We start from the raw sequence: 12,206 nt of genomic DNA, 5'->3' as shown, positions 1-12,206 counted from the left end.
CCTACCATTGATTGCCAGGAACTCTGCTTTGAGATGGAAATTGAACACCATTCTATTTTGTCAGTTTGAGACAATGTAGCCGGGATCCGTTTACAAATGTTTGACTGGGTTTCAAAATCTCTTAAGACTTCAGCTCAGCAGGTGTTCTATTACTCCAATAATGCTTAAAATTTAAACAGGTTGTAAAAACATAATACAGAATTTGCCTTTGAAGCTGTTTCTTGTTTGCTTGCAAAGCTCATAGCTCTTAAAAATGACAGTTGTTGCACTGGTTTTATTAATTTTTCTGGTATCAATAATAGTGTATTTAGATTGTTAGAGATTTTTTTCCCAAAATTTTCAAATAATTACCATTTATATTGCATAGCTCCCAGAACTGTATATGGTACATTTTGGATGAGTGGCTCTGGAGGAGACATGGGGGTATGGAGTGGCACTGGCAATCTGATGGGACTTTTAAACAATGTTGGATGCTGGGCTGCTGTGGAGAACCAGTGTGCACCTTCTAAACTGCCTACCTCCACACTCACACTCCTTGTACACTCCACTGTAGTTTGCAAATTGCGCTGCAGTTCCATTCCATCTGAAATGGCAAAAGATGCAGGCAAAGTCACTGGTGGATTGGAAGTAGATTTCCAATGATACAAAAGTGTACAGATGAAGTTTTCATTAGCTTACAAGAAAATTTAACCTAGAGGACTTCAGGAGAATAAATGAATAAAAGTTTGATTTGAAATAATTTGCATAAATTAATTATTAAAGTATTAGCTAATATTCCATAAACTGGAATTCTTAATACAGAAATTTTGCATCACTTTTTCTGATGTGTACAGTTTTCTCACAGTTTTTTTTTAGGTAAAGCAAGAGGACTATTTATTCATGCTGGGGCATCAGCAACAAGGGATAATATATTTAAAATTATTACAGTGATTCAGTATTTAGGTTACAGATTTTTGGAAAACAAAATATTTTGACACAGTGAATGATCAAGTGGAGAACTATTAAATCTTAGAACAGAGAAACAGGTACATATTTGCAGTAAAGGAAACTACAAAGCTATAAAGAGAAAATAAGTCAGTTACTGCTATTTTGAACCAGGCCAGACTCCTTCAAAATATTTTAAGAATGTATCCTAGACCCTAACATTTTCTTATTTAAAAGGCAAATGTGAAGTGCCTGTTCCATATGCAATACAACGGGTCAAACTTGTCAATGTTAAGCAGAATACAATTTATTTAAACAATGTAGTTAAAATACAACCTGTCTTTTTTAAAAAAAAGAATAACAACTCTATTGGAAAACTTAACAGAATAGTAGATACAGTAACTATTAGTAATTAGCTGTTTCAATAGAGTAACATCCCGTAAACACACTGCTTGGCAAAAAGGAAAATTCAGACACAGATTGTCAGTACAGTTCTCCCATCCAGGAGGAAAAACACATGAGAAAATTCAGACAGAGTAGCAGCCAGGAGACATTTAGTAAAACTTCCAACTCTGTTGAGACCCTAACAGCTTCTGATACTACTGTAAAACCAAAATCTACAAATTCTGGTCTGAGAGAACTGGCCACAACCATTCAGGCGTTAAAAAAAATGCAAGGCCCCCCAAGCTGTTTACTCAAGTGGCATTCAGTAGTCAGTTTGACACCTCTCATTCAATCTCCCTTCAAAAAAAAGAAAATAACTTCATAAAGCCACAGCATCTCCACACTACAAACAAAATGCGTCAAATTGTTTCTTTCTATGCTTTAAGCTTCAGATCTAAAATACTATGTGCTTTTGTATTTTTTAAAATCTAAGTTTGCTTTGCATTAAATATTTTAACTACATGTTGCTTGTAGGAAATGTGCTGTAAAATATTTCAATCTTCTGGGCCAATGTAGACTTAATGGTTGGGTGATTGAAATTTCTGCGCTAGCAGTGAATAAAGGCACTTGCAGCACATTACACTTCTAGCTATGAACAGACTCTTTGTGTATATATAGGTAACGTATGTCCGATCCTGCACAGTACTGTGTGCAGGGGATCTGGTACATGTGTGAATGAGGAAAGCATTAGCATGTCTACCAATCAGTTTGAAAAATCATTACTAAGAGACACAGTCACAGGCTTTCATCTTGGTTTGGGGAACCCAAGGCCATCTCCAAACCCAATTTCTACATATTTTTCTGTCTCAGTGTGATTGTGGAGGTTCACTTTAATTCAGGGTCAACAGCCCACCTTCCAGCATCATTCTTGTTCTGCTAAAACGTCATTCCTCATTCTCCTTGTACTCCCCAAGTCCCTTTCATGCTCCTCCATGACATTTCATACCGAATTCACATCCCCTTGGTTCCGCCGTATACCTTTCACTCGTCCTCATTCCCTCCACACTACCTCATGCATGCTATGTTATCTCCATTAGTACTGACATTCACTCAGTATTCAATATGACCAGACCTCAGGATGTCTCTGAAATGCACATCAGAAAACAAATCTATCATTTGAATAGAGCTGTCAAACACACTTCATCTTGAAAAAAACTCACTCATAAAAACATTCAAAAATTTGTCTTCTTTTCAAAAATCAAGCACTTTTTCTCATCCACCAGAAGGACAATTAATGATTTTTTAAAAACTGAATTGAATTCGATTGCCAGAGACATTTCCCCAGGGCAGGATTGACTGCCACGAGGGTTCATAGTTTTAAGGTGTTAGGTGGAAGGTATAGAGGAGACGTCAGAGGGAGGTTCTTCACCCAGAGAGTTGTGAGCGCATGGAATAGTTTACCAGTGGTAGTCGTGGAAGCAGAGTCATTAGTGACATTTAAGCGACTGCTGGACATGCACATGGACAGCAGTGAATTGAGGGGAATGTAGGTTAGGTTATTTTATTTTAGGATTAGGATTATGCCACGGCACAACATCGTGGGCCAAAGGGCCTGTACAGTGCTGTACTTTTCTATGTTCTATGTTCTGTAAAAAATTGATTGCAGACCCATGCTGAGATAAATGGGTCTGAAGCTTTTTAAACAAAGTCATAGTAGGTTCAATTTCAATAACACGCACTTGGAAATATAAATAAAGCAGACCATTGAAAATTCAATTCAAAACATGGCCTTATTTTCCAAGGAACACCAAATGTATTTTCAATCAAAACAGACTAGAAATAAGCATTCATATTTGTTCTCTCTCCCTGAATGAAAGCTGATGAATGCTTTTCTTCAAATTTAAGAGGGCTTTGGATATTTGTATCACTTTAGATGACTAAACTAGAGGTCCAAAGAAGTGCTTTCTTCAGTTTTGAATGCATAATAACACTTTTGTCAATACCAAAAGCACTTTAATACATCTGAACACTTAAACAATGCTGCTCATCATCATGTATCTTTTCAGGGTAGATCCCTTTGAAGAATCATTGCGGTTAGTGTATGTCTTCGTAACAGCATAGCATATAATAATGACATTTGCAATTATTAAAACAATTAACAGTTACCTGCCAGAATGTTAACAAATCCTCAGCAGGCTTCCTTCAGTGGCCATGAATAAGGTTGATTTTATTTAGGATTTTCAAAGCACAGGGCCCATAATAGGAAGTAGTAAACTCAGAAATGGTGAATGCAGTGTCATAACCCAAAGTCTTCCCAAGCTGCTAAAATAACACACAAAAATAGCATGCGGTCAGAAGAACACACTATAAATTTCAAATTTGATTGCTGGATAAAGAGCTTGAATGAAGAAGGATCCAGACCTGAAACGTCAGCTTTCCTGCTCCTCTGATGCTGCCTGGCTTGCTGTGTTCATCCAGCTCTACACCTTGTTATTATTAAATACAATTGACTCTTTCTTTTTTGTTTCGCACTTCAACGGGACAGAATTGCAAGAATGCTAAATCCATCAGCAGTGACTTGATTTTTATGTTATACTGCACATGTATAGACATTAACACCATTCTCCAATTTATTCACATTCAAGTAGTGTGCCTCAGACAATACTATTATTGTATGGCTATGTTCTAAAATCATAAGACTAAAAGAAATAGTAGAAAGAATAGGCCAACTAGGCCTTGGTTTAAGTGACTTCCTCAACTTTCATGCCTGTCCTTCATGACCATATTCCAAATATCCTCAATGACTCAGTCTCCACTACTCTCTGTGAAAGAGAATTCCAAAGATTACTGACCTTCTGAGAAAATAATTTTCTCATTTCCATCTTATGGGAATCCCTTATTTTGAAACTGTGTTCCCATTGTTGTAGACTCCACCAGAACAGAAAATGGGTAAAAGGGAGAAAAGCGGAGTTGAGGATTATCAGATAGTGAAGTAGACTAAAAGCGTAAAATGGCCTACTTGTTCCTAAATCCTGTAGGCTTATGGAAACCCACCCCATGTAACACATCATTTTTCAGCTCCTCATCATATAAGTAATATCCTGCTTTATAATTCTTCCTGCCAAAGTTGACAGCTCACACTTTCCTACATTATACTCCATCTGCCAAATTATTGCCCACTTACTTAACCTATTTATATTCCTTTGCAGACTTACTGTGTTCTCATCACAACTTGTTTTCCAACTTATGGTCAACAGGTTTGGCTACAATACAATCAGTCCCTTCATCCAAGTCATTAATATCAATGATAAATGGTTGAGACCTCAGCAGTGATCCCTGTGGCACTTCACAGTTTACCATTCTGAAAGAGATCATTTATCCTACTCTTGGTTCCTTGATAGTCAGCCATAAGCTGCAAGTAGGAAAGGGAGCAATTGATGCTGCCTCTTGCACTCAAACAGACAGGCAGATAGAAACACACCCTCTCAATCCTATTTTTCCTATGGTGCTGTTGCAGCTCCACCATTCACAGGTTTCCTCTTAAACATCCTTAGTGCTTCTCTAATCAGAGCTTCTGTCACTGAAGAAGCAGTAAGATTAGGGGAGAGGAAGCCTGTGATTGGAGCAGTAGCTCCTCAGATTCTGTTCCTAAGGTATATTTACTGCTGCTCTTTTTTTAAATGAGTGTCATTTTTCTGCACTTACCCTTTCAACTTAGCACTGAGTTTTTCAGGAAGGAGGGAGACCACGTTCCTTGGAACATAGAAAGGGGCTTGGGTGGGGCAAGAAATGGTACTCCTGTCTTTATATATTTGAGAACTACAAGAGGTGTTTTGTGACAGATTTTGAGTGCTGATCAGGATAGTTAATTTCACTTATTTATATCTATGATGACAAAACGACTTTTCAGAACAATATTTTCATTCTCCTCCTAAAACTTCAGCAATTCATAAAGGTCTGTTGCACAGAAAAAGGCCCTTCAGTCCATGCAGTCAACACCCGTCAAAAACAGCCATCCAGTTTCCTCATGAGACTCAGTTTAGAAACTAATGTTGGAACAATAACAAACAAAACGAAAAATGTTAAATGTTTTCTTTCTATGTTTTCTAATAAGTTATAAAGAAAACAAAGAACAAAGAAAATTACAGCACAGGAACAGGCCCTTCGGCCCTCCAAGCCTGCGCCGATCAAGATCCTCTGTCTAACCTGTCATCTATTTTCTAAGGGTCTGTGTCCATTTGCTCCCCCCCCATCCACGTACCTGTCCAGATATATCTTAAAAGACGTAAACGTGTCTGCGTCTACCACGTCCGCTGGCAACGCGTTCCATGCACCCACCACCCTCTGCGTTAAGAACTTTCCACGCATATCTCCCTTAAACTTTCCTCTCTCACTTTGAACTCATAACCCCTAGTAATTGAGTCCCCCACTCTGGGAAAAAGCTTCTTGCTATCCACCCTGTCTATACCCCTCATGATTTTGTAGGCCTCAATCAGGTCTCCCCTCAATCTCCGTCTTTCTAATGAAAATAATCCTAATCTACTCAATCTCTCTTCATTGCTAGCACCCTCCATACCAGGCAACATCCTGGTGAACCTCCTCTGCACCCTCTCCAAAGCATCCACATCCTTTTGGTAATGTGGCAATCAGAACTGTACACAGTACTCTAAATGTGACCGAACCAAAGTCTTACACAACTGTAACATGACCTGCCAACTCTTGTACTCAGTACCCCATCCAATGAAGGAAAGCATGCCGTATGCCTTCTTGACCACCCTATTGACCTGCGTTGCCACCTTCAGTGAACAATGGACCTGAACACCCAGATCTCGCTGTTCATCAATTTTCCCTAGGACTTTTCCATTTACTGTATAGTTCGCCCTTGAATTAGATCTTCCAAAATGTATCACCTCGCATTTGCCCGGATTGTACTCCATCTGCCATTTATCTGCCCAACTCTCCAGCCTATCTATATTCTTCTGTAATCTCTGACAGTCCCCTTCACTATCTGCTATTTCACCAATCTTATTGTCATCTTCAAACTTGCTGATCAGACCACCTACACCTTCTTCCAAATCATTTACATATATCACAAACAACAGTGGTCCCAGCACAGATCCCTGTGGAACACCACTAGCCACAGGTCTCTAATTTGAGAAACTCCCTTCTACTATTACTCTCTGTCTCCTGTGGCCTAGCCAGTTTTTTTTTATCCATCTAGCTAGCACACCCTGGATCCCATGTGACTTCACTTTCTCCATCAGCCTGCCATGGGGAACCTTTTCAAACGCCTTACTGAAGTCCATGTATATAACATCTACAGCCTTTCCCTCATCAATCAACTTTGTCAGAATTCTATTAAGTTGGTAAAACATGACCTTCCCTGCACAAAACCATGTTGTCTATCACTGATAAGCCCATTTTCTTCCAAATGGGAATAGATCCTATCCCTCAGTATCTTCTCCAGTAGCTTCCCAACCACTGACGTCAGGCTCACCGGTCGATAATTACCTGGATTACCCTTGCTACCCTTCTTAAACAAGGGGATAACATTAGCAAGTCTCCAGTCCTCCTGGACCTTACCAGTGTCTAAGGATGCTGCAAAGATATCTGTTAAGGCCCCGGCTATTTCCTCTCTCACTTCCCTCAATAATCTGGGATAGATCCCATCCAGACCAGGGGACTTGTCCACCTTAATGTCTTTTAGGATACCCAACACTTCCTTCTTCCTTACGTCAACTTGACCTAGAGTAAGCAAACATTTATCCCTAACCTCAACATCTGTCATGTCCCTCTTCTTGGTGAACACCGATGCAAAGTACTCATTAAGAATGTCACCCATTTTCTCTGACTCAACGCATAACTTTCCTTCTTTGTCCTTTAGTGGGCCAATCCTTTCTCTAGTTACCCTCTTGCTCTTTATATATGTATAAAAGGCTTTGGGATTTTCCTTAACCATGTTTGCCAGCAATATCTCATGTCCTCTCTTAGCCTTCTTAATCCCTCGTTTCAGATTCGTTCTACATTCCCCATATTCTTCCAAAGCTTCGTCTGTTTGCAGTTGCCTAGACCTCATGTATGCTTCCTATTTCCTCTTGGCTAGTCTCACAATTTCACCTGTCATCCATGGTTCCCTAATCTTGCCTTTTCTATTCCTCATTTTCACAGGAACGTGTCTCTCCTGCACGCTAAACAACCTCTCTTTAAAAGTCTCCCACATATCAAATGTGTATTTACCTTCAAACAGTTTCTCCCAATCTACATTCCCCAGATCCTGTCGAATCTTGGTACAGTTGACCTTCCCCCAGTTTGGAACTCTTCCTTTAGGACCACTCCCATCCTTGACCATGAGTATTGTAAAACTTACGGAATTGTGGTCGCTATTACCAAAATAGTTCCCTACTGTAATTACAACCGTCTGGCCGGGTTCATTCCCCAACACCAGGTCCAGTATGGCCCCTTCCCGAGTTGGACTACATACATACTACTCTAGAAAACCTTCCTGGACACACCTTACAAATTCTGCTCCATCTTGACCCCTAACACTGAGTGAATCCCAGTCAATGTTGGGAAAATTAAAATCTCCCATCACCACCACCCTGTTTCTCCTACACCTTTCCATTATCTGTTTACATATTTGTACCTCTATCTCACGCTCACTGTTGGGAGGCCTGTAGCACAGCCCCAACATTGTTACTGCGCCCTTCCTATTTCTAAGTTCTACGCATACTGCCTCACTGCTCGAGTCGTCCATGGGGCCCTCCTTCAGCACAGCTGTGATATCGTCTTTGACCAGTATTGCAACTCCTCCACCCCTTTTACCTCCCTCTCTATCCCACCTGAAGCATCGATATCCTGGGACAACTAGTTGCCAATCATGCCCTTCCCTCAACCAAGTCTCAGTAATAGCAATAACATCATACTTCCAGGTACCGATCCAAGCCCTCAGCTCATCTACCTTATCTACTACACTTCTCGCAACCATCCCTTTGTGTTCATCATCTGCTCCCTGACTACTATTCCCTTTTGTCACACTGACTCCATTATCTAGTTCCCTACAGGCTTTCGTTACTACCTCTTTTCTGCCCAATATTTGGTTCCCATCCCCCTGCCACATTAGTTTAAACCCTCCCCCACAGCATTCGCGAGAGCACCCCCAAGGACATTGGTTCCAGTCTGGCCCAGGTGTAGACCATCCAATTTGTTCCCCAGAACTGGTTGCAATGTCCCAAAAATCTGAACCCGTCCTTCCTGCACCATCTCTCAAGCCACGCATTCATCCTGGCTATTCTTTCATTTCTGCACTGACTTGCACGTGGCACTGGTAGCAATCCTGAGATTACTACCTTTGAGGTCCTACTTTTTAACTTGGCTCCTAACTCCCTAAATTCTGCTTGTCGGAGCTCATCCCGTTTTCTACTTATATCATTGGTGCCTATATGCACCATGACAACAGGCTGTTCACCCTCCCCCTTCAGAATGTTCTGCAGCCGATCTGAGACATCCCTGACCCCTGTACCTGGGAGGCAACATACCATTTTGGAGTCTCATTTTCGACCACAGAACTGCCTATCTACTCCCCTTACAATTGAATCCCCAGTGACTATTGCCCTTCCACTATTTTTCCCGCCCTTCTATACAGCAGAGCTAGCCATGGTGCCATGAACCTGGTTACCGCTACCTTCCCCTGGTGAGCCATCTCCCCCAACAGTATCCAAAACGGAATACCTGTTTTGGAGGGAGATGACTGCAGGGGACACCTGCACTGCCTTCCTGCTCTTCCTCTGCCTTTTGGTCACCCATTCCCTTTCTCCCTCAGCAATCCTAATCTGTGGTGTGACCAACTTGCTAAACGTGCTATCCACGACCCCCTCAGCATTGCGTATGCTCCAAAGTGAGTCCATCCGCAGCTCCAGAGCCATCATGCAGTCTAACAAGAGCTGCAGCTGGACACACTTCCTGCACGTGAAGGAGTCAGGGACATCAGCCGTGTCCCTGAGCTCCCACATTGAGCAAGAGGAGCACAACACTGGAGTGTTGTTGGGGAGTTATTTTGGGAGTAAAGTTTAAAAATGGAGAAATCTGTAGCACAGAAAGAAAAACTATTATTAGTGAAGTCAATTTTTTTCTGTATCTTTTTTCTTGAAACGTATAGAAGTGTCTGTTTGTACTCAACATTGTTTTAATTGACAATGTACATGCTTTTTTAAAAAAGTGTGTGTGGAAAAGTTGGGAGTCCAGTTCATCTAGAAAAGTTGCTCTCCAAGTCTCAGGTTTGCTTTAATATCAGCTAATGGAGTCTAACAGCAGGGTGGGTAGATGTGGGTGAATGAAGAAAACCTGTTTAATTGCTGTTGGATTCTTGGCTGCCTGCCCATTCACAGAGTTTCTTTAAAGTCCTTTAGTGAGGCCTAGTTTGAGAACAGTTTGGTTTCCAGTTTATATCTTTAGATCTAAGGAGCCCTTGAAAAACAAAAATTAACCCCATGCAAATCTCAGAGATAGTCATCGAAAAGAAAAAAAATAGTATTTTGACCACTGATAATCTTATACTTGACTTAAATAATATGTAGTTTAAACAATAAAATGACTTGCAAGAGCAGGTGGGCAAGATTTAGAAGGCAGTTTTTTTAAGTAACTTCATGAAAGGCGGTGCAAAGGAAGGCTAATGGATCTTGAGGCTGAAACTTCATTCCATTGAGGAAACAGAAATCTAACCCTCACCTCCTTAAAGCCACCCAGAGTGAGTTATAACTCTGGGACTGCTTTGTTGAGGGTAGGTCATTATGGCAGTGACTTCCTTCTTGGGCAAGGGGACATCAAAACAGTATCCCATCTTTAACATGTTATTATTAATATCACTCGCTAAATATCAAAATGTTTCAAAGTCTCTTCCCGTTCTCGTCGATGCTTTTGGATTATTCGGCTGTACTTCTAGAGCTTATTCTACTGAGGGGATTAGTTCTTGACACATGGATGCTTCAAAGTTTTTTGTTAATTCATATCCACAATAGATCTGTTCAGTGAATTTTGACAAGCAAGCCAAGGTTCACCACATCACTGCCAAGCTTTGTACTTCAGGAGTCACTAGATAATGATCATGACTGGATAGATATTTTTAAGGAACCTTTTCAGATGCGCTATGACACACATCTGAAGCAGGCGGGACTTACCCCTAGGCTTTCTGGCCTATAGTGCCACAGAGTCCTATTATGAGTGGCTGACTGATATCTCCTCTCTCTAGCCTCATTAGCAATAAGAACAATTTTCACAATCAGTTGAATTAAGTTACTCAGCATAGGTCAAGGATGAAGCTTGGAATTTTCTGAGTTAGCATAACAATTGTAAATTAGACAATCATCTTATCTATTGAGTCATCTGGATTCGTCTAAATTTCTTACTTACCATCTTAGCTTTTCTTCTATTGCCTTTATTTTTGTATCATCCATTCCTTATTACTTCTTGTTCTCTTTATTCTTTTAAAAATATAGCTCTATTTGAACCAAATATTCTATCACTAAGAAGACATACTTATCACCAATTGATATTTAGCACTTTACGCATTATGACTTTGTGTAGAGTCAACAAAAACCAAACTTTCTGAAGTGCAAATTGAATTTATTTTATTTATAGTAAACTTCAGAAACCAAGATCTTTCCAAATTTCTAAGTAATATGAACAGTGTAAAATTATTAAAGGCTGCTGTACACCAGAAATAAATGAATATCAACCAAAAAATATATGAATTCACTTTTGATTGTGAAATCACTGAGATTGAACAATTATGTAAAAGCTTCAATTATAAATTTTAGTATTAAGATCATCAATATTTACCATTTTTTTATTGCAGCTGATCCTTTGGTTGGAAGCATAGCTACTCAGTATCTGACCAACAGAGCAGAACATGACAGAATAGCCAGACAGTGGACCAAAAGATATGCGACATAGGAACGTCCTGTAGTCATATCTGGGAAAGCACATTCACTAAGTGCAACGACAACCCTACCCCTAAACCTAGCTTTATTTCCTTTTCAAAAGAAAAGGAAGCTGTGTATAAAAATGTTGTTTCGTTCCTTGATGACTTGAAATGATCTGAAACTGTTGTTTTTACAATGGGTTGGTTTGAATTTCTACAATGCAAAGAATGTTCACCTTGTACAAGTAGAGAGCTTTGTTACATAGCTTTGTATAAGTGTGTCTCCTTTCATGTGGCTCTTAAACCGTAATAGGTTATATCTAATTTCTTCATGTAGATACTGCTTAGAACTGAGATTTTTGTACTAAAGTCAATCATGTCAGGTGTATGCTACCAGTTTAAAGCTTTGTAATAAGCTAAAGTTAACAATCACTGTCATTACAATGATGGCTGTCCTTGTCACCAGCCCCAAGCAGTTTTTCTCAAAAATTCTGGAGAACAACACAAAATTCTGTACTTTGCAGAATATCTACCTTTAAATGCTTGTGAATTTTGAAGTACCTGCAACTTTGACTGTGGAACAGTTTGACATTCACTGTAATATTGAACCACTCAATAAAACAGCTCCATGGCTGAATTATAGCTAACATTTTCCTTACGTGCCCTTTTTTTTAAAATGAAGTGACATTTAGACAGTTTTCAAATGTGCAGAAGGATCACATGAAACATAAGAGACGATAAGAAAAACTGAAATGGTGCATTTCAGAAGTTAGTAGGGAACACAGGTTAGATCTTCCATTATGGTCACAAGCTGACTGAAGTAAGTTCACATACGAGTTTCACCTAAACAAACTAAGTCTATCCTATTAAGCCCTTGTTCCAAGATTGTACATCATTACATTATACGGCATGAATTCAACCCACTACAGGAGGTCATGCATTTAGGTAGGATGTGATTTCCTGCACAAATGCAAAAAATTGA

The 12,206-nt window shown here is 39.8% G+C and overlaps 1 protein-coding gene across 2 annotated transcripts in view; it reads left to right on the top strand.

Moving 5' to 3' along the window:
- Nucleotides 1-11,786, top strand: part of LOC125465443 (ubiquitin-conjugating enzyme E2 E2) — a 248,649-nt gene extending 236,863 nt beyond the window's left edge. For both annotated transcript variants that reach the window (XM_048558984.2, XM_048558974.2), the window contains one exon: nt 11,159-11,786. In XM_048558984.2, the coding sequence (XP_048414941.2) occupies nt 11,159-11,256 (98 nt within the window). In that variant the 3' untranslated portion in view covers nt 11,257-11,786. The remainder of the gene's footprint in view (nt 1-11,158) is intronic.
- The last annotated feature ends 420 nt before the right edge of the window (nt 11,787-12,206 follow it).

Source organism: Stegostoma tigrinum, chromosome 2, assembly GCF_030684315.1.
Source record: "Stegostoma tigrinum isolate sSteTig4 chromosome 2, sSteTig4.hap1, whole genome shotgun sequence".
Lineage (NCBI taxonomy): Eukaryota > Metazoa > Chordata > Chondrichthyes > Orectolobiformes > Stegostomatidae > Stegostoma > Stegostoma tigrinum.
The sequence above is the reverse complement of the archived record's forward strand: the minus strand, read 5'-3'. Positions and strand labels throughout refer to the sequence as shown.